Source organism: Rhineura floridana, chromosome 1, assembly GCF_030035675.1.
Source record: "Rhineura floridana isolate rRhiFlo1 chromosome 1, rRhiFlo1.hap2, whole genome shotgun sequence".
NCBI classification, from domain to species: domain Eukaryota; kingdom Metazoa; phylum Chordata; class Lepidosauria; order Squamata; family Rhineuridae; genus Rhineura; species Rhineura floridana.
Genome location: NC_084480.1, coordinates 185231087 through 185254334, shown reverse-complemented (window position 1 = coordinate 185254334; position 23248 = coordinate 185231087). Strand labels below are relative to the sequence as shown.

At 41.7% G+C, this 23248-nt stretch overlaps 1 protein-coding gene across 1 annotated transcript in view; it reads right to left on the bottom strand.

Moving 5' to 3' along the window:
• The window catches only part of MARCHF6 (membrane associated ring-CH-type finger 6), an 85050-nt gene that overhangs the window by 34266 nt on the left and 27536 nt on the right, over positions 1 to 23248 (bottom strand). Inside the window, exons 8-18 of the mRNA XM_061589090.1 lie at positions 22089 to 22150; positions 19315 to 19347; positions 18831 to 18882; positions 8975 to 9033; positions 7879 to 7959; positions 6735 to 6803; positions 6577 to 6651; positions 5496 to 5630; positions 3797 to 3916; positions 2538 to 2638; positions 1036 to 1173 (exon numbers count right to left, since the gene is read on the bottom strand). Coding sequence (XP_061445074.1) covers positions 1036 to 1173; positions 2538 to 2638; positions 3797 to 3916; positions 5496 to 5630; positions 6577 to 6651; positions 6735 to 6803; positions 7879 to 7959; positions 8975 to 9033; positions 18831 to 18882; positions 19315 to 19347; positions 22089 to 22150 — 925 coding nt within the window. The remainder of the gene's footprint in view (positions 1 to 1035; positions 1174 to 2537; positions 2639 to 3796; positions 3917 to 5495; positions 5631 to 6576; positions 6652 to 6734; positions 6804 to 7878; positions 7960 to 8974; positions 9034 to 18830; positions 18883 to 19314; positions 19348 to 22088; positions 22151 to 23248) is intronic.

Sequence of the window (23248 nt, the reverse complement as noted above, 5' to 3'; positions counted from 1 at the left end):
GATGGAAAATCTATCGCCCTCTACAGGGCATTGGACTCCAGTTACCATCAGCCCCAGCTAGAATGGCCAATGGTCAGAGGTGATGGAAGTTGTAGTCCAACTCCATCTGAAAGGCCACTGTTTTCCTACCCCAGTTTAAGAAAATCAACAGGTTCACACTCCCTCTGTCTCTGTAAAAGTCTTCCACAGGGACCAAGGCAGTTTCAGTTTCAAAACCAGGCCTGAAGCTGGGCTTTAATGGATCTACAAAATCAGTATCATCCCAGAGTATGGAATAACCACCTGCTCAAACACCTTGCCTAGGAAGGGGATGTTTTCAACTGGCTTATAGTTGTTAACATCCTCTGACTCCAGGCTAGGTTTCTTGAGGAGCTGGTTAGCCCTTCCAACACCAAGCTGACATCAAATGTCATATGCATTGGAATCACTAGTCATTTCAACTCTCAAAGATTACAGATACTTATGTTCACAGACTCAGAACATAATTTTGATACTTTTATTTATAAAACCTGTTTATTCGCTCCCCCCTCCAAAAAAATCTTCAGGGTGTAAAGAAATACCTTGCAAGTAAGTTCTAGAATTAGGACTCATTACAGAGAAGGTTCTGCTCTGAGTACTCCCCATAATGGACTTCCCAAGAGCAAGACACCTGCAGCAGGAAAGCCCCTTATGGAAATCTTAAAACTTAGGAGTGATCACATGGGAAGCAAGTAAAATATGCTGGGCTCAGGCTGTTCAAAGTTTAAAAGCTAAGAGTACAGAATAACAAAAACGAAATAATTCTTTCTTTTTTTAATTAACAAAATTATTTTTCCTCTTGCAAAATCCAAAAATAAGTGAAATATTAGTAAAGCTGCACAATAGTTTCCACTAGTACACTTATACATACCGGCCTTTTTCATATATGTCATCACTACAAACCTCTGAATTTTCCTGCAAACATTTAATTTGCAGCATATCTAAACACTCCACTTATGTTTGGCCAATAAAAAACCCAGGGAGGTTATTTGTGCTGTATGAGTTCTTTACACTTACAATAAGTACCCAGCAGTAACAGTCCATGCCCGTACAAGACCTTTCAACCATTGCCTTGTGTGCCCTTGTTCAAGCAAAGCTGGCAGTACCACCTGAAGCAAAAGTAGTTCTAGGGAAAGTTCACTCACAGGAGCATCACTGGTGAATAAAACAGAGACAGTGTAAACAACCCCCGTTACTCTGATGTAAAACTGGTATTCTGTAGTATAGGTAGACAAGCTGCTGCCCAGAGCCACATATGGCCTCCAACATTTTGTAAAGCCCTGAAGCTGCTCTATTTTGTTTGTTTCCTTCTTCATTTTTCTGGATTTTTAAAGTTTTTCCCCCCTCTTAATTTCAGAAAAATTATACAAGGGCAGTATTTTATTAAAAATAAATTGATTTTTTCTGGCTGCATTGTTTGGGGGAAAGGGTAGAGGTGCAGCACGCTAAAGTCATAAAGGAATTACTTTCACTTGCTTTCCAAAACAGTAGCTGTATTTGGTTTTTTTTACTAAAAATCCTTTACATACTTATTTGAGTATAAGTCAATCAAACCCAATGGGGCTTACTTTTGAGTAGGCCTATACAGGATTGGGAATTCTAATCTTAGGTAGCTATGGTGAAAACTAGAACAGGATGGTTTTTATTCAAGATGAGTTAACCCAAAACATCTTGTCTCTGGCTTTGTCCATTGTCAGCTGTGGTTCCACCTACATGTAGTCCCTGACAAATTACCCCTTAGGATATGTTGCCCTCAACAGACAAAAAGGTTGCCCACCTGTTTTAAAGCTAGATTTTTTTCTATATGTTGCTGATTCATGGCAATATAATTTGTGACTGCCAAATAAAATAGGAAAGTGTTGCAGAAATTAAGTTTAAAAAACAGTCTCCAATCATCACCAGAAGAAAAGTACAAATAAGTTAGATACCCATAGGGTATATGGCAGTCCCACAACAAATATTGATTCTACACATACATACAGAATGAGAAAAGCCTTTATCTAAAAAAACCCGCTTTTTATTGAAACTTACTTAGCTGGTTTAGAAATAATGCTAAACTATGGTTTAATGTTATATGCACAAGCATCATGCTCTTCTCACTCCCGTCTCCTGCTATGCAGCCACCAGGATATCAGAAGCTATAATTTGTTTTCAATTAATCATGGTTTATTATTACAGCCAAATTCAAAACTGTGGTTAATTTTAATGGTAATGTAGGGGAATAAGCCAGGGCTCTAAACTGTGGCTTGTTTAGTTAAAACATAGTTAAGACTAACCACAGTTTGTTCTGGTTCAGACGTAATAAATGCTGGTTAGTAAAACATGGAAGCAAAAGCTCCTGATTTCTCTTCATGGCCAAAATTTAGCTTTACATCTGAAGAAGGCCATTGTATAGTTAGTACACTGTAACACAGTTTACAGCTACACAGCCAACTATTTATTTCATGTATGCATATGCGTATTTGCAGTCAAAACACAGGCTAGGAAATATAGAAAATATTTCAGAAAAAAATTATTACCTGTAGAGCATTACATTATATGGAAGAAAATGAGGCAGCAGATATTTAATAATTCGTATAGGAAGCCAAAGCATAAGCAAGACGATTGACCCAAAGACAATCTGCAAGAAAAATACTTTTTATAATAGCTTTCCCACACCTAGCCTTAATTTAAGGTTTATTCATACACTAGCACAATGTATGGATTAGAAAATCATGAACACATTATGAGCTTGTGCACTTCCTCTTCTGCTCTGTGTGGTCTCTATTCCTATTTAATGCCAATCATAGTTTGCCATGAAACTGAAATCAGAAGACTTTGGTTAGCACTTAGCTTTCCATAAGACCCAGGTACATTTTGGAGCTTTCTGTCTCATAAGTTACATTACGGGCATACTACTAACATGGCATGTGATGAAGAACCAGCCAGATGTAACGTTCATACTGGCACCTGGATGAGTTACTGCAGATGTGGGTTATCAAACTGATGCAAAATTATGGAGTATCTATGAGCCTGTGTCAAAATCTGAAATCACAATTATTTGAAAATGAAAATAGAATTATTATTTAGGTTGGGTAATCACTTCTGCTTGGAATATATAAGCTCTAAATTTGACACAGATTGCAAAACTGAAGCCATTAGATTTGAAACCGTTGGAGACATAAGTAAAATCAAAGCATTTCACAAGGATGTCTGCATATAGAATTAAAAATAGTGAATGCCAGACACTTCACAATTTTGTTCATATCAATTACAACAGCGTTCTGTTATGTGCCCTGCAGGAGGAACAGGGATTGCCCCTACTTTTGGGCTACATCTCTTTGGAATATTTTGTTTTAATGAAATACTAATTTATTCTGTGTAAATGTATGCTTGCAAGTGACCAGAGGATTACAGTTTTTTCCACACAAAAATAACCTGCATACTCACTTCTAAATAACTTTTATGTTATTTTCCTGCAAAATTTCTTCAACACTGGCAAACAGCCTAGGCTGGCTCTTGCTTGATCATCATGCTTCTGTTTTGTTGATACAACTAAGACTCAAAGCTTTTTTTTAAGCACTAAGCTACATAGAAGAGGACTGTGATCCCAGCAAACCTCTAGAGAATGTCAGAAAAAAAGCTACACAGATACTTTCTCTGCTTTCTGGAACCAATATATATTATTTTGTTTGCAAATAAATCAACATATTTTATTCTAAGTATAATCTGAATATAAAAACAACTGTGGCAGTAAGAATATCAACATTCTGAAGAGAAACTGGAAAGATGTCTTTACCACTGATAAAATAAACCTCCTGAGATGTCTATAGATAGGCAAGTGAATCATTTCTTGAACTGGATTAAAGTCTGGATCATTTAAGTTCCTCAAAAACCAGAGGACACCAGGTCTCAGTACCTGAAATGGAAAATTAACAAGTGAAAGGAAAGTAAGTATAAATAGGTTGCTATTTGAAGGATTAAAAGTTTTGACATTAATTTTCCCAGTAACGTAACATTTCTGAAACCTCAGAGACTTGCCATTAATTTTCATTATGGCCTGCAAGTTAATCAAAACAATTATCTCCATCCCTCAAACCGGTTTAAAACCCAAGACATTTTTGCATATTGGCTAAAGACAAATTGCCTACGGGGTAGGGGGTTACTTATTGATGAATCCATACATGGAATCAGAGACAATCTACTGAAGTGGGAAAAGTAGAAAAAAGGAGTGCAGCAGGAAACAGCTAAATTGTGTCCAAAAGAATCATCAGTTCAAAGCCACATGAGTTTTGATAAAGTGGACTGAAGGCACAGTATCTCTAGGGAACCATTTGGGGGGAGAGGGGTCTGAATTTGTGCAGGGTGTTGTGGTAGTGGTGCAGACATGCCAGCAGGATATATGCTCCTAACAGAATTTTGAGGGTATCACTGATCACAGCCTTCACATGCAACATCATTATACATCATCACAGTGCAATACTGAGGTGGTAAGATAGTCCAAAGAACTTTCTTGAATCTAAAATATGCAAAATATGGTTACAAGTCAACTGAAGGGGGGAAGGCTCTGCCAATCTACACCTGATGTTCTAATAGTCAGCGGGCTATTTCCTAACCCAGAGCCATGAGGGCATCACTGCTGTAACATAGATATGTAATTCATATGCCTCATCCAGCAATGCAGACTAATGGCTACCCTTTAAATGACTTTTTTGGTTTCAGAACTTAGGCTCTCTTTATGTTATCTTCCCTCAAAGGTCACATCTGATCCAATGGTTTGGAGACTGGAAATGTGACAATCCACTAAATATTTTTTTTTTTTGGTAGGGGTGGAGGAGAGAGAAGGGCAGCTAAAATGTGCCCAACAGGAAGAGGCAGCTAAATTGTGTCCATCATGGCTCTCATGTTCCCTCTGATAAGTGAATTCCCCCTCTCTTTTCCATGATTTGCTGGGAACATTCGGTTCTTCAGCCAATGGCACACGGACAGAAGGGTGCAGAGGCCCTGTACATGGACAAAAACCCCGAGTTGTTCCCCCAATTCTCCCATTCAGCTCCCAGGAGCACTATGTGCATAGAAGCCCCCCCCCAACACCTGTGCAATGCACATTCTTGCAAACAGGCCATGGTTCAGAAAGACAGGCTTCCCTGCAGCTGCCCATCCAGCAGCCAACCCTGCTGCCTGTCCTTACATGCAACATATGCAATTTTAACATACATGTAGAATCTGCAACCAGCAACAGTTTGATTGCTATTGTGCCTTGATGCACTGCAACATGACAAGCATATATTTTTTAAAATGCATTATAAGCCAACACATATACAACACCTTGACCACCCCATCAATTATTTTGTCACCCAAATAAAGTAACTTAAATTTCCAAAGGTTAGTAAACATAGATGTATGCAAAAAACACAAACGAGAAAAATATAAGCCATTTAACATCCACAGTCTTTCAATATATGTTTTTAGGAAATCACTCGAGTCTCAAAGCTTACCTCTCTCAGCAAGAGGATAAAGGATGCAAAGTAGAAGACATAAACCATTCCCACTAGCCAGTGTAGGAACATTGTGGTACCAGGGGCAGACTGAAAGCTCAGTTCTCTATCTTTCAGAGTAGCATCAAACATTTCCTATGAAAAAGTTAACAGGGGGGTCATTTTTTAAAATCTCTGTAACAAGCAAAATTGCATAACCTTTTATACTTCCAAAACAATGAAGGTGCAGAAATATAGTTGTACGCAGCATTTAATAAAGATGAAAAAACATGCAACTTTCACAAAATAAATCTTAACAGTCACCAGAATATTCTATAAAATTACTTTGCATGTAAATGTTCCTTATCAACACAGAACTGCAGACTTTTAAAGTGAACTACCCTTTAATATAAGGACACTAAGAAAGCAGTTGGAGATAGAGGAATCTTAGTTTCTAGAGATGATCAATCACATTTTCAGGAAAACTAGCTAACAATTAAGGCAAAGCAGCCTAACGGAGGTGGTGGAGGATTGAGGTGGGGTGGGGGTGAAAGTATGTGATGGAGCTACTATATCCAGCAGACTCAACGAGGCCAGGGCAGGAGGTGGGGATTGATTTTCTTTCCCCCCCTTCCATTGTCTGTAATGGGAGGAAGCTAACTACACCAACTCCAGCCTCTCTCCTGGGAAGCACAGGGTTGCTCCTTTAATCTTTTTATAGTCATAACATCCTGTTTGGGTTATGTTAGGGGAACAAGGGAGCTTAGGATCTGGTGGATCCATGGTCTCTAGCAACATAGCCTGGTTTTGCCCCCATCACCAGCAGGATAGTGGTGGACCTTTCTGCCACTGCACTAGGAGCCATCCTGCAGATGGCACTCCACCAGCAGAACAACACTCCCACCCCATCCTAGTCCCTCAGCTGTCTTCCTGGGAAGCATAGGATTGTTCCGTCAATTTCTTAATAATCATAACATCCTTTTGCACAGGGATGTAATTTTGGTCCATTTAACTGACACAACCTTTATAAGTAATCCTCCTCTTGATCGCCCCTTTCAAACGTAGTCCAAAATGGCTGTCTCTCAATAAATGCTAATCTTACCAGAGAACATATGTCCAGCCACCAGCCACAGATGAGGGGGAAAACACCGATTTCTACCACCACTAATAATGATACCTGCAGATGGAAAAAGAACAGGTTTGGCTTTGTTTAATTTGGACCAATTACTGAATATTTATTTCTTTTTTTAACTGGAATACCTTGACAACTATGTAGCACACTCCAAGCAAGCGACGTGATCTCTGAAATTTTACAAGTGCTGCCAAGCCCTAGATAATATGGTCAAGGTAAGTGAAATACTGTTTTGTGGGGAGGAGAGCATAAGAAGTTCATAGGAAAGAATGCTGGAGCAACTGAAGTCCTGAAGTAGGATACTATTGGAAGGAGAAAGCATTTATCTATGGAGCCATACATTTGCCTGTAAAATACAACATTTTGAGACTGGTTTAAATACTCTGCATTTTCTGGACAAGCTACATTTGGTCTCAAGCTCTGTACCACAATGAAAGATTCAAATCTACTTGTCATTTCAAGGCAAGAACCCCACACAAACAGATCTAGATAGATAGCTAAGTAGAAAGAACTGGGGAGTTTAAAGCACACGAGGATATGTTCAATCTCAGGACTAGAAAGTGGCTTCTTAAATAAGGAGATTAGTGTGCAAATGCAGACTGATAGCATAATTATATGTATGCTTACTTGAAATTAAACCCTATTCACTTGAAGTAAGGGCACACAGGATTGCAGCACTGGAACAAATTTTATTCTCAGCAGGGAACTAATTTTCAACTACTCACCAAGGTATAGATTTAAGCAAAATTTAACATATATATTCCCCACAGACATTTATGGCCGCTATGGACCCAACACTAGAAGCCTCTTAACAACAATTCAGAGATCAGGAATGGGCCACAGGAACACACACTTCCTCTGCCCAGACCTTCCTCTCTCTACAGCAAATGTCCCGATCTTAACTCTTACATCAATGCCAACATAAAAGCAAATAAGATTTCCTTAACAAAGATTTGAAACCATGTTTTTGAAGCAGATATAAAAGCCTTTCTAAGAGGGAACACTGATAAGTTGAATAATGGTTAATACAGCTGCTGATGTTACAAATCAAAGCAAGTATAAGAAGGAATTTGTGCCTCAATTGGAAGGTGAAGCAATCCTGCAGCCTGACCCTAATATGTTCCTTTTAATTAAGAGTTTCCCAATGGCGTATCTGTACTGCTCTCACATAAAAACCAAAAATTCCTTCCCATTTTTAGAACAATGCACCATAGTGATCTACCATAGATCAAGTACTGAATACATGAGTAGACAGTACTTAAGAAAGGATACATGACAAACAATTAATGAGACTGCCAGCAGTACATAGCCAACTACTGTTGTGATTAGGCCTTCAAAGTGAGATGCTTGAACCTGAAAAAAACAAAAACATACTTAGAATGTAAAATCTCGGGGCAAAAATCCATGGTTTTGGCTTATGAAGGTTTGTAAAGTACCATACACATTGATGGTCCTATATAAAAACATTATCAGAATTTTATATTACACTGCAGCTTTATTTCTAAATAGTCTAAGTACACTTCAGTACCACTTATGACTGCCAGAATCAGCTGATATTTGAAAACCATCTTCATTATTTTATACTTCTAGCATCTAGGTCAGAATTTTTCAACCTTCAGTCACCATATGTTGTTGGGACTACAACCCACATCATCCCCAGTCAGCTACCATGAATTAATCACATATCTATGAAGGAACTGCCAAAATATATTAGACCACCATTATTTTAAAAAGTTAGTACAGTGAATGAGATAAAATCAGAAGTCTCAAGAAGTAAAACATGGTTTAAAATAAAGATTTGAGCATGAAGAAGAATTTAATATTCCATGACATAGTTCCACAAATTTTGTCATTGCTTACTAGCTAAGCCATTCTTTGCCACAGATCCTTCCCTTTTATATGCAGAGAACTTTGGGGAGAGCAATTTGTTGGACTACTGCAAAGGGTGGAAGTGCCTTGCTGTGGCTGCCTTCTGCATAAGCCTCATTGAGAGGGAGAGAAACCACTCCTTTCAATGAGGAGGGATTTCTCTCCCTTCTTGTTGGGCTTTTATGGGAGATTTCCCATAAATCAGCATAAATCTTTCTGCAAAAGTTCTGTCATAGGACAACTGGGGAGTCTCTCACCCACTTGCTGGTTTTTTTGCAGGAAGGGGGAAAAATCCACTTATCCTTTCTTTCCGTAAGCTCTGAAGATTCTGCTGGGGCTTCCTTCAAGAGCTGAGTGGAACAGAAGAGAAGCCATCCCCTCTTTACTCCACAGAGAGGTCAAGAGGAGAGGACCAAGTGAATTTATTGAACCTTTGTTCCATAGTATTGGTAAAAAATAATAATTTTTTGTTTTGAACTCAGAAATTGAAAATACTTACATATTCTTCAAAGCCTAGCCCAACAATGGAGAAGTGACCAATATGATAGGGACAAAACGCTATGGAGAAAAGAAATGAAGAAGTAATGGAGATGATTCGTTTTGACAATTATGTGACTAACGTTAATTTTTCATGGGGTAACAAAAGGATAGAAATATTTCTGTGTTCACACAGTTCACCCTGCTTCACCAGAGGTTCTCAACCTTTCTATCCACAGGGCCCACTTTATACAGTAGGGCCCCGCTTTTCGGCGTTCCGCTAATATGGCGGCTTTCAATTAGAGTAAGGCCCCACTCATATGGAGCTTGTTCCACTTTTATAGAGTTTTTCGGGCGTCGTGCACCATTTTATTGACGGAGTTCCACTTTTCGGCGGGGTCTGGAACATAACCCACCGTATGAGTGGGGCCCTACTGTACAGCTGAAAATGATGGAGGTCCACCAGTCACAAAACGGTGGCACAGCAGCAGAATCAGTCACAAAAGGGGGCAGAGTTTGGCATAATCACTGACATCACTTTCTCCCGATACTGTAAATCCATATATAAAAAAGGTAAAGGTGTCCCCCCACTTATAGTGCGAGTCGTTTCCGACTCTTAGGGTGACGTCTTGCGACGTTTACTAGGCAGACCATTTATATGGGGTGGGATTGCCAGTTCCTTCCCCGGCCTTTCTTTACCCCCCAGCATATGCCAGGTACTCATTCTACCGACCACAGACGGATGGAAGGCTGAGTGGACCTCGATCCCTTTTACCAGAGATTCGACTTCCTCCTTCCGTTGGAATCAAACTCCAGCCATGAGCAGAGCTTCGGCTGCGTTACCGCCATGGAGGGCCTAAATCCATATATGAAGAGCTACAAAAGCATTCTATGTTTCACTAGTACAACTGAGGCATAGGGTAGGGAGTAAAAATAAACCTTTCAGTCAATAAAAATAAAAAAACAGATCTCAAATGTTAGTGCTGTGATGTCAATCTACTACTATTCTATGCAGTAAGTTTTTCCAGATTTACACACGTAAAACAAGGCAATCTGAAATATTTCAAGCTGATGTGCTTTTTTAAATGTCAGGATTCTTTCACTGGCAACCACACTTTTAGTTTGATTTCAGGAAACATTGTACAAATTAATTATGGTCAGTGGATGAAAAGAAAGTGACAAGATCACAGAACTGTTGCCTAAATCTCATCCAACTTTAGCCTACTGCTGCAAACAGAACACTAAAAACACTCTGTAACATCTTAAAAACAGACTTTAAAATATATTACAACAAAACATTTTTAACATATTAAAACAAAACACCTTTAAAAACTTATTTTTAAAAAGGTTTAAAAACATCTTAAAAAGCAATTCCAAAAAAGATGCAGACCGGGATAAGGGCTCTACTTAAAGACTTGTTGAAAGAGGAAGGTCTTCAGTAGGCGCCAAAAAGATAACAGAGATGGCGCTTGTCTAATGTTTAATGGGAGGGAATTCCAAAGGGTAGGTGCCACAACACTAAAAGTCCGCTTCCTTTGTTGTGCGGAACGGACTTCTTGATAAGATGGTATCTGCAGGAGGCCTCCACCTGCAGACTGCAGTCATCAACTGGGTATATAAGGAGTAAGATGATCTTTCAGGTATCCTGGTCTCAAGCTGTATAGGGCTTTGTATACCAAAACCAGAACCTTGAACTTGGTCTGGTAGCTAATGGGCAGCCAGTGCAATTCTTTCAGCATTGGGGTGATATGCAGGCAATAACCTGCCCCAGTGAGCAGTCGCAGTACTGCATTTTGCACAAGCTGCACCTTCTGGACCAACCTCAAGGGCAGCCCTACATAGCGTGCATTACAGTAATCCAACCTGGAAGTTACCAGTGCATGGACAACAGTGCTTATCCTGGTCCAGGAATGGCTGCAACTGTCTTACCAGCTAAAGTTGATAAAAGGCACTCCTAGCCACTGAGATCACCTGGGCCTCTAGCAATAAAGATGGATCCAGGAGGACCCCCAGAGTATGAACCTGCTCTTTCAGAGGGAGTATGACCCCATCCAAAGCAGGCAATTGACCAATTATCCAAATTTGAGAACCACCAACTCACAGCGCTTCCATCTTGCTAGGATTCAAATTCAGTTTACTGGGCTTCATCTAGCCCACCATTGAGTCCAGGCACCAGTCAAGGGCTTGCACCGCCTCTCCTGATTCAGATGTTACAAAGAAACAGAACTGGGTATCATCAGCATACTACTGACACCTTGCCCCAAATCTCCTGATGACTGCTCCCAAGGGCTTCATGTAGATGTTAAACAGCATGGGGAACAAGATGGTATCCTGTGGCACCCCATAGCACAACTACCAGGAGGCTGAAAGACAATCACCCAACGCTATTCTCTGAAAACGACCGTGGAGGTAGGATCAGAGCCACTGTAAAACAGTGCCTCCACCACCCATCTTACCAAGTAGGCTCAGAAGGATACCATGGTATCAAAAGTGGCCGAGAGATCAAGTAAGAATAATAGGGTTGCACTCCCTCTGTCCTTCTCCGATAAAGGCCATCCATCAGGGTAACGAAGGCCAATTCAGTCCCATAACCAGGCCTGAACTCAGATTGGAATTGGTCAAGATAATCTGTTTCATCCAAGAGCACCTTCAATTGCTGCACCATAACCCTCTTGATCACCTTCCTTAAAAAGGGGGTGTTTGTGACTTCTTGCAAAGAAGCACTGACCACAACCTGGATCCACTCATTCATATCCATTCGGCAAGCTTTAATAAGCCAAGAAGGACAAGGGTCGAAAGGACACATTGCTGGCTACATCATTGTAGGTACCTTGTCCACGTCACCAGACTGCATCAGCTAAAACTGATCCTAGGAAGTTGCAACAGACGTTGCACTAGACACCTTACCGTAGATGTGGATGAGGCATCAAGATTGCTACAGTGGCAAGCAACTTTACCCTCAAAGTGCCTTGCAAACAATTCACAGTGGACCACCGAAGGGTCTAAAACTCCATTTCCTGGAGCTGATGTCCACAGACCCCTGACAACACAGAAAAGCTCCACTGGATGGCTACTTGAGAATATGATGAAGGAAGAAATGTGGGCCTTCTTTGCCACCCTCAACGCCACACAGTAGACACAGTTATGATGTTTTAGTCATGCCCAATCAGTCTCACAGCACATCTTTCATCACTTGCGCTCTAGTCGTCATTCATCCTATTTCATTGCCCTCAGTTCACTGGTGTACTAAACACTGGTGTGCGAACAGGGTTCCACAATACTGGAGAGGGCACTGAGGGGCAACTGTGTTAAGTGCCCAATGCGTCTTGTTGTTCCACAGCATGACGAGGGCTTCAACAGAGTCACCTGCTGTATCTATTGGGAACTCCCCCACACCATTCAGGAATCTAGTGGATTCCATTTGTCTCCAACGGCGGACCATCTTAATCTGTCCACCGCTCCTGGAGGGAAGGATTCAAGCTGAAAGTATAAACGTCACCAAGAAGTGGTGTGACCACAACAATGGAATGACATCCACCCCATCCTATCTCCAGAACACCCTTTCCTCCATCTGGAGCAAACACAAGTTGAGGGTGTGCCCTGTCCTAGGTGTTGAACTGGTAACAACTTGAGACAGCTCCACAGTTGTCATGGAGGCCATGAAGTCCTGAGCCAGAACACTAGAGGCAGCTGTCAAGAACTTGTTAAAAGCTAGAATGTAACACGGCTCTCATGCAAAGAATTGTGGATTTCATCTTGTTCAGAAATGAGGCCTCTGTGTTGAGTGAAGAAATTTGACTGTTTCATTCCTTAGCAGCTGCAGCTAATTAGGAGATCTTTGAAGATACCTGCTTATCTCTGACAGCCTAGCACCAAGGTCAGTTTGGCCTGAGAAGAGGGGAATACATGCTTGTTAGGTGCAAAGACCTGAAGAATTACATCATGAGAAAGTCCCCTGATTGGTTAATTAGTGTGGTCTGTTACTAGAGACTTTTCCTTAAGTATAGGGGTGAAATCTTTAGCCTTTGTTCTCCTGGGTTCCATCTTGCTTAGGTGGCTACCTGTGTGGGATCCACTGCCTTCACTACCCATGATATGCCTCTCTGGGTAGAGGTGAGACTGCAACAACTACCTCTTCAGTAAGTATAGAATAAGTTAGTTAGTTTTGTTATTTTGTGTTAGAACTCTCTATGTACCTAGCCCTGTTTTGGGTATGGGTTTTCAGAGACTGTTTTGCTGCTAGTAATTGTGCACTATATTTTATTTAATAAAGCTACTTCTTATTTACCCATGTGTGTTCATTGCTGGAGGAGAATTTTGGCTCTGAATCTGGTACCTTGGCCACTGGCCACTGACTACCATGGTTTGGGTCTGCTTCGGGCTCCAGGACTAGGAGTGCCTGTTTGGCTCTTGTGGAATCCCTGGCAGAGTTATTCCTGTGCTCTGGGTATCCCCTGACTCAGAGTTGTTAAACAGATTGAGGTGTGGTGGCAGTCTACCTACCTTGCAGGGTTGGTGTTGGAATACTCAACCTTGGCAAGGGAAGGCATTTACCCAGGTTCAATTGCCCTGCGTGGAGAACTGGGTCCTGGGACCTCACTGAGTGCCTAGGTTTGGCGCTCGCGAATAACAGCAGCCTCAACATGAACACTGAAATCACCAAGGGCTATAGTTCCAGGCTCCTCCAATACCACAGCTGAGACGGCTTCCACCAGCTTGGTCAAAGAACCTGCTGAGCAGCAGGGTGGACGGTACACCAGCAGCAACCCTAGTTTACTGTCTCCTTGGCCCAACACCAGGTGCAGGTCCTCACAGCCAGCTCCAAGACAGAGTGGTTTCCGGGTGACAGAGATGGAAATTCTATGGACTACAGCAACGGCTCCCCCTGCAGTCCCTGAAGCCTGTGCTGGTGTTGCATTGAGTATCTAGGTGGGCTAAGCTAGGTCAGACCAACTCTCCCAGCTCACCCACCTAGGTCTTGATAATACACACCAAATAGGCACTCTCATTCATGATCAAATCATGGATGAGTGTGGTCTTATTGTGTACCAATCTGGCGTCCAGGGCTCTGGAATCGCAGTCGTGGAGTTGGAAGCAATCTTGGGTGGAGTTGGAGTCAGTAGAAATGTACCAACTCTGACTTCAAAATAAAAACTTATAATATTATAACAATATATGGCAAATATATCATTTTATACCTATATTTTATACTTTTTTATTTTTCAGGAAAAATATTTGTAATTTTGATTGACAATTTTTTAAAAATATAAATTCACAATGTCAAAGAAGCTTCCCATGAAGTCAGCTGTATTTGAGCATTTCACCATAACTCAAGATGGAAAACATTTTGTGTGTCAGTGTATGACACAAGACCCAGATGAAGACAAATGCTGTGATGCCAATATCAGCGCATATTCAGGCAGCAATAAAGTTGCTCCTATGAGAGCTTCCCATTTAAAAAGACATTTACAGCGCTTTCATCCAGAAGTATTCAAAGCAGTGAATGAGAAAGATAGCAGCAAAAGCAAGGAACTAATGCCCAACTCTTCCAGCCAAGCAAGGGATCAGAAAACTTCTCAGACATCAGTTACAAGATATTTTGTCAGTGACAAAGTTACTGTAACAATGACGGCAGATACATTCAAAAAACATATCATAGAACTTGTTGCAAAGGATGGTGTGCCTTTATCATTATTTTCACAACTGGCTTTTATAGGTCTGAATGGAGAAATGGCCCGCAAACTTGGTGTCTCTCTGGAAAGAGATAGTATTAGAAAAATAGTGATTGAAGAATGCTCTTTCTCCAATGCTCTTTAACATCTATATAAAGCTGCTGGGAGCAATCATCAGGAGATTTGGGCTGCAATGTCATCAGTATGCGGATGACACGCAGCTCTATCTCTCATTTAAATCTTCACCAAGGTTGGCTGTGGAAACCCTGTCCAAGTATCTGGAGTCGGTGAGTGGCTGGATGGGAAGGAATAAGTTGAAGCTGAATCCTGACAAAACCAAGGTGCTGTTTGTGGGAGACAAGGGAAGGCTGGGAGATATAGACCTGGTGTTTAACGGGGTACGATTGCCCTTGAAAGACCAGGTCCGTAGCCTGGGGGTCATTCTTGACTCCCAGCTGTCTATGGAGGCTCAAGTTTCAGCTGTGAGCCGAGCAGCTCTGTATCAACTCCATCTGATACGGAGGCTACGCCCCTACCTTCCCAATCATCTGCTCCCACCGGTGGTACATGCCCTGATCACCACTCACCTAGACTACTGTAATGTGCTCTACGTGGGGTTACCCTTGAAAACGGTTCGGAAATTACAGCTGGTACAGAATGCAGCGGCGCGTCTGATTGCAGGCAGCCGCCGTAGAGATCACATCACTCCTGTGTTGAAGGAGTTGCATTGGTTACCGGTTGTGTACCGAACCCAATTCAAGGTGTCGGTTTTAACCTTTAAAACCCTATACGGTTGCGGCCCAGCCTATCTGAAGGAGCACCTCCAGCATCGACAGGGATGCCGCTCAACAAGATCGACCTCAGAGGGCCTTCTCTGGATCCCACCAGTCAAAATAGCTAGGCTGGTGAGGACTCGAGAGAGGGCCTTCTCAATAGTGGCCCCCACCCTCTGGAACTCTCTCCCAGGTGATATACGCCATGCCCCGTCTATAATGAGCTTCCGCAGGACCCTGAAGACTTGGCTTTTTAGGCGGGCGTTTGAGATAGGCTAGTTTTTTACTGTTTTTAAATTTTGATTGTTTTATATACTGTTTTATCTTGTACGTCGCCCAGAGTGGCTGGACAACCAGCCAGACGGGCGACTAACAAATTTAATAATTAATAAATAAATAAATAAATAAGAAGCCCTTAACCAAAAGGAAGAACTTTAAAAAACTCTCAAGGGACACTTTGTATTTCTTAAAATGGATGCCTGCACACGCCACAGAGTGAACTATTTTGCCATCAATGTCGGATTTGTTTGTGACAAGAATGAAATAGTTACCAAGACACTGGCAGTAAAAGACACAGAAGCTCATCGCACCAGTGAGTTTCTCCAGGTCTTAGTGGAAAAGGTTCTGCAAGATTATGAACTTAAAAAAGAACAAGTTCTTTGTATTGTAACTGACAATGCTTCAAACATGTTAAGTACAATTAAACTAATGAATGCAGGTAATGAAGGTGACCAACAGCTAGAAGAACACTTCAGAGATATAGGAATGTTTGAAATTGAAGAGCACGCTCCTGCAACTGAGGAACAAACTGAAGTTGCTACAGAACAACAAAATGATGATCCTTTAGATGATCTTGTTGAAGCTGCCTCAAAACTCTCCCAAATTCATCACATGCGCTGTGTGGTGCACACACAGCAGCTGGCAATAAGAGACAGTCTGAAAGAAGGACATGCTGCTGCTCTGATAGGCAAGGTGAGGAAATTAGTTACTGCTGCCAGAACACCTAAAGTTGATTCCATTTTGAAGAGACGTGCTGGAAAAGGGGCAATTATAGATCAAGCCACACACTGGGGCAGTATCTACTTAATGATTCAGCGCTTGCTTGACCTGAAACCCTTTCTTGTGGACATGGCCACCCTCAAGTGACACTAAGCGAAGGTCAGTGGACACAGGTGACAGAATTGGAAGAATTGCTTCATCACCCATTTACAGTGACTAAAAAATTACAAGCTGAGGACTTAACTCCAGGCATTTTCTTGAAGGAGTGGAGGAACCTGATGTTTCACCTGTCCCAAAGAGGAGGGTTAACTGCAGATGGCATTGCTGCTTCAATGAAATGAAGAGAGGCACTATTATTACAAAACAAGATTCTTTTGGCAGCTGTTTATGTAGACCCAATGCACCGGATTTTGCTGGATGATGAACAGCTGACTAAAGGGAAAGATGCTCTGTTTGAGGGACCAGTTAGGATGAATGGGTTGCAGGAATGTCAGGAGGAAGAAGTTAGTGTTGCCATGTCTTCAGCCTCATCAACTGAGGATGAATTTGATTTTGAAAAATATTTGGATCACAAGGATCGTGCAAAGCGTCACCACATAGAAAAGGATTCCTCCAAACCCATAGAGAACAAAGTGAGTAAATTTCTCACTTGCACTAAAAGAAGTAGAAAAATTTGATCGTTCATCAAAACTAACAGTGCAAGAAGCCATTCCCTTATATCCTGAAATTGTCAGAGATGTTGCCCTGGTGGTTACTGCTCTGCCACCGACCCAAGTTAGTGTTGAGAGGTTGTTCTCTGCTCTTAGAATAATTAGATCAGATTTGAGGGCATCCATGAAGGAGGATCTGACTGAGGCGATTCTTTTTCTGAGGACAAATTCTTCATAGATTTATTTAAAATATTAAGTGTATAACAGTGTATTGTATATTTTCATCTGACAGTATTTTTTTGTTCAGGTTCTTTGCTCATATAAATATTTTGTGGTCTATTAGTCCTAATTTTGTACATATGTTTATTAAAGAAATATCCTATGTTTCTGTAATTAATCAAATTTCTCTTAGATTTACCATACATAGTAGTGTATATATTTATAGGAAAGCATTTGGTAATGTAATTATAAAAAGTCTGTAAGCAGAGGACAGCTTATGTATTATGTTTTGTTAGTCTTAATTTTATATATTCTTTAATTTTAAGATATATCCTGTTTCTGTTAAAAACATTTTTTTAATTTATTGAATGCATAATTTGATGCATATTTACTTTCATAGGAATTTAGCAAAGTTTTCTTGTTCAGAAATTTTAATCAAATAAATATATTTTATGTTCTATCAATCTAAGTAGCCTGATGATTCACGTGGTGGTGATGAACTGCCTTGTGCTACCATTTTACTACAGTAAATTTGTTATTACTAATTAATATACATTTGCCATTTATGAAGGAGTCAGAGTTGGACAGTAGAAAAATAGAGGAGTCGGAGTCGGTTTGGCGTACCGACTCCACAGCCCTGCGTTAAACACCAGCACACACAGGCCACTGGGCACAGCTGATGAGCAACAGGGAGTCCATTCATGGGAGGAGTGGGAGTGAGGAACAAGGCATAGATAGCCTTGCCCTCATCGTCTATGGTAGCTCATCACCCCCCATAGCAATACTTCCATCTGGCCATGATCACTGAAATTGGGGTGGCATCACCCATGTCCCTTCTTACCAAGATTTCTCCTAAACACATGATATGGACGCAACAAGAGTCCACCAACAAAACCTACCAGAAACAGTTTTCCCAGTAAAGCTCTGAGAGAACTGGGAACAACCAGACCCACTCAATATCTTCACACAGGGCACATTTACATTTCCCCGTCTCACACCCAGGTAGGGCCAGCCTTCTGCCAGTTGCAGATTTTCACTCTGAAGGTATTTGGCGACTTTCTTCTATCATTCAGTTCACTGCACATGCTCTCAGCTTGCACACAAACTACACATGTGCCTTATACCCTCCCCACTACCAATCTCCTCTAGATTGGTTTTAAAAAAAAACACCAGAAAGGAGTAGAGTCCTCACCCTTGGGACTCCCTAAGGGGATCCCGATGGGTCCCCTTTAGTGGCAACCCCGCTGGCAGCAGACCCACTGCCCAAGGGTTGCCAAGTTTTTATGCCCCCTGACTCAGCCACAAGCTGATGCAAGAGGCGACAAGATTGAATGCAGCCTCTCTCTGGATTCAGGGTCAGGCAGGGCCCCCCAGCCCTTACATCACTTACCAGGGTCCTCAGCTGTCTCAAGAGATAGAAACCGAGGGGAGCAGGCAAACAAACACCCAGATGCTCAAGTACTCACTCCCAGGGCAGGTCTTCTCCAGTCCCCTAGTGCTGCGGCTTGATTTGAGCCCATATGCACAGTAATTATCCTAAAAAAACTGTAAATACAGTCACTTACCAAAGACAAGTATGAAAAGTGTGTTTAATGACACCACCCAGAATACATGCTCCTGACGGGAGAAGAGGAAAAAACATCAGAAATGACAGCATCAAAGTATTTGATTTCTTATCTTGTATTCTCATCAATCCCCCTATTTTGCCCCCAATATGTATGCAATGAAATGTTCGATTTTCTCAAATAAAATTACTGATCAACTTTTGCTGTGAGAGCCTGGACATTTGCATCAGTTTTCCTCCAAGCAAAATAAAGGCTAATGCAAGTTTACTGCCACACAGGCTCAATATAAAGCAAAATGTTCAAAAATGCCTACACAGGAGTAAGGGTGCAATTTGTTCAGATGATTTAGTAATAAAAGGTGCTGAAAAGTTTCTGATATAGTAAGAAAATATAATGAAGATTCTAGTTGCTAGATAAAAAAGACAAACAGACAATGTGAGGCAATTTAACTATGAAGCTTTAGTACAATAAAAATTTCACTTACTAAAAAAACTAGTGATCCATCAAGTCCAAGCATCTAGAAACAAGAGATAATTTTGCAGTCAGTAACCTATATCCATACCAGGTTCAACAGTCTCCCAAGCCTCAAAGAACTATTATTCCCTACCATTTTTAGAATTCACTGGAGAGGTTGCAAAGAAGCACAAGCAATCATCTTGGGGCCCTTTCCCTGACCCATCCTCCCCACCAACCAACCCCATCCAAAAATCACTCCTTGAGGGTAAAGAGACACTCCAGAACATTAAGGACTGCAGTGGGAAAGAGGAAATCAGCAGAATTCAGGGAGTACCTCGCATGAGTAGAATTGCCTTTCCACTTACTCAAGGCACATTTGGATCCAATCTTCTATCTTCAACAGAATTACATATCACATTCTACTATTAATGCTTTTGGGTTCTGAAAGGAGCATCAGTGTCACTATTTGGGAACAATGTTTGTACTTTCCGAGAAACATCTAGATCAAATGCTCCAGATTCAGACATCACACCAATGCTGTACTCCAAGTGGTCCAGTAAAGCTCTTCAGTAAATATTCATACATTGGGCAAGAAAAGGCAATTGTGCACATGCAGATCAACACAGATACCAGTTTGCCAATACAAATACAGGAGAGATAATTATAGTATCTTGTTGATAAGAGTGCTCTCTCTTACATTTACTTCAATGGATTGTCAACTCATTTATGAATCTATAGCAATCCACGAATTTGTTCAACCCAAGTAAATCCCATTTACTGACATTACCACTACAGTGTGGAACCAAACCATGTTGAAGCCACTGTCATGCCACAATGGTAGTATGTGAATTGGGCCGTGCATATAGGCAAAGACGCAAGATTTTCTATACAGATAGATGAAAAAGCTGCTTGAGGAAGAGGTGCAATTCAATCAGCTGTTGCAGTCTCTGTCATCTACACCTCTGAAAGAGAAGGAGCAGGCTGTTTGCTATTGACTGACACAGCAGAGTATGCTATCCTTTAGCTTTGCCTGAGGATATGACTGGTAGACAAGAATGAGAGTCCTGGATGAATCTTTGTATTTGGACAATTTTGTTTAGATATATCTAGGAAAGAGGTCTTAGCGGAGAGCAGGTAGGCACAGTCTATTTAACTCTGCCCTTATTCCTTCCTCACAATCTGGCTATCCAGATCATCCACCAGTTGGGCCCCAGATTTTCAAACTGTAAAGAAATCTAAGGAGTTGTGAGTTCTTGGAAGGAAGTCACAAGTGCAGAGACTCTGGAAGTGATCTACTGCAGCTGCTGGACTCTCCCCTCTCCCTTCCAAACCATGAGCAAGAACTTTTGAAAGCAGCAACTAGGAAAAGCAGATCCTATCCCAGCGATGTCAGGTGAGATCTGTTGCCAGGCAAGGCTGTGGAAGTGAATGGGTGAAATGAACAGATAAGAATGAGTCACACTCATATAAAAATAAACTTTAAGAACCACCAGTCAGATGTACATGGGAGAATCTCCACACACCTGCCAAACAGTTGGCAGTCAGGGGTCCCTGAATGTAGAATTAGTTTAGAAGTGGGAACCAGGTTCAAAAGTGTTTAACATATACAACAAATGTGTTACTTCTATGTTCTCAGCAACACAATAGAAAATAAGTTGTGAACTGATAGAAGCAGTAGCTCACTTTGTTTTTGAGGGAGGAGGAATTGCCAGACTTCACATACGAATTACAGATGTCCAACAAGTATCTTTCACAATTGCAAACTTTAAAAGATGTTTTTACCCATCTAAAAAGGAATTTTCTCACAATAATGCAGGCAACCTGGATTATTATTTTTCTACATTCTCCAAAGACTGCCATGTGCATTAGGAAATTGTATCAGCCTTCAATACAGGAACACAGTTGCCTAGTTACCCAAGACAAATGAATTTTACTCCAGGAAAGCAAGTCATACCACCTCTGAAACCTCATTTTTTTTGTTTTGTAAGTTTCTACTTCTCAGGCTATAGTGGAGATTTTTTTAAAAAAGACCCCCAAAGGTGCATCCTGATTCTCATTTATCAAACAAAAATCACCAAATGTTACTCTGGCCACTACAGAACATGGATGTAAGGAAGACTACAGATTCAATTAATATGGGGTCGCCTGGCTTAGACATTATCTTCACTACACGAGGAGGTAAAGCATGCAAGGATGGTTTTCGGTCTCACTGTACACAGAAGTGTGGATGGGGCTCCTAATTAGCACAAAATTCTCCAAACCCAGACATGAGAGCAGTGAGCAGGCTTGAAGTGCAAAAGAGAGTTAAAGTTAACAGAGACCCAAATAATGTATTCTATGAAAACATATCTAATCTTACACCTTAGAAAACAAACAGGAAAAGCAACTTCAGGAGGCAGTAACTAGGATCAGAGAAGCAGCAAGAGAAATGGGAGACTTCATTCTGACATTCATTATTTCCCTGCTCCAGGTTGTCTCCACAAGCAGCTTTTTCACACTGCATATTTGCCCTTCCAAATATCTCCCTTTTCAAAAATTCCAATCACACCCTCCCCAAAGCACTCTTTTCTTGTTAAAAAGGGGCCATCAGGCTACCATAATACATTCCGATTTGCACACAACAGACAACTATGGTTTAGTTTTATGAGGACAGGCCACCCTGGAGGATTCAGGTTCAGGCGTTTCTGCCTAAGGTCAATGAATAGAAAACTACCCTCAACTAGTTTCATCATCATTAAGGCCATGTCAGGTCTCCATGACTCAGAGCAAACAGAGTTTCTGAAATATATAGGCCTTACTCACTCTCTCCCATGTAAGCTCTTCTGCTGCTCGATCCCATTCCAAAGCATTCCAGTTCATATCATCTAAATAAATAATTATAATTTTAAAATAGCTAGAGGCAAAGCTCTACCAGGATATTAACACTGAAAAACTAAACAGACCTCTTATGGCCAATTGCGTAAGTGTTCTAACAATACAATTAAATATGTGTTGCATGTTCAGACAGATGGTTACCAAATTTGTTGCTTGTATTAGGCAGGGCTGTGGAGTCGGAGTTGGAGTCGGAGTCGGAAGCAATTTTGGGTGGAGTCAGAGTCGGAAGAAATGTACCAACTCAGACTTCAAAATAAAAACGTATATTACTATAACAATTCCCACCATTGTCAGACCCAAGAGCTCTGGCAATGGTGGGCCTTTGTAGTCATGCTGGGGAAGACCTGGCATGACTTCAACGCCCCTCCCCTTTTGGGCATGGCATGGCCACGCATGCCTGTCACACAGGGGGTGGCGCATGGTGGCTATTTAAGCCCCGCTCCACCTCCCCTTGGCCTCTTTCTGGCCTAATGCGACGACGGAGCAGGTAGCTAGGCCACGTTAGGTGCTTTAGGCCTTAGACGGAACAGGTTGCTAGGCCACGTTAGGTGCTTTGGACCTTGGCTGGTTATCTGTTTCGGTGGCACACAAGGCGGGAGAGAGAGGACCTGGTGGGTCAGCTTCTCAGCATTGGAGCGTGAGAGAGGCTTGGAGCGGTTGAGGCAAGGGGCCTGCAAGGTTTGGAGTCTGGACAGAGAGAGTTTCTGCTAGGCCTGGCAGGCCTACTTCACTTAGCAGCCTCCTGAGCAGTCTGGCTGGCCTGTTAAGGGCCTGGAGGAGGGCTGGCATTGCAAGGTTTGAAGTCAGGGCAGGAAGAGTCTCTGCTAGGCCTGGCAGGCCTGCTTCATTTGAGGCCTCCTGGGTGGCTTGTAAACGACCTGGAGGGCTGGAATCATTTGGGGCCTACAGTTAGTGCTGGAGCATGGGTGGTAGTTTGGGGCCGTGTGACTGGGCCTTTCTTTGCCTTGTGGCCATTTTGGCAGACCTTCTGCGAGGCAGCCATTTTGGGAAGGTTGTCATAGGAAGGTTGTCATTTTGGGGCTTTGGGTTTGGGGGTTATTTTTCAGGATAACTGGTGTGCAAAGGCA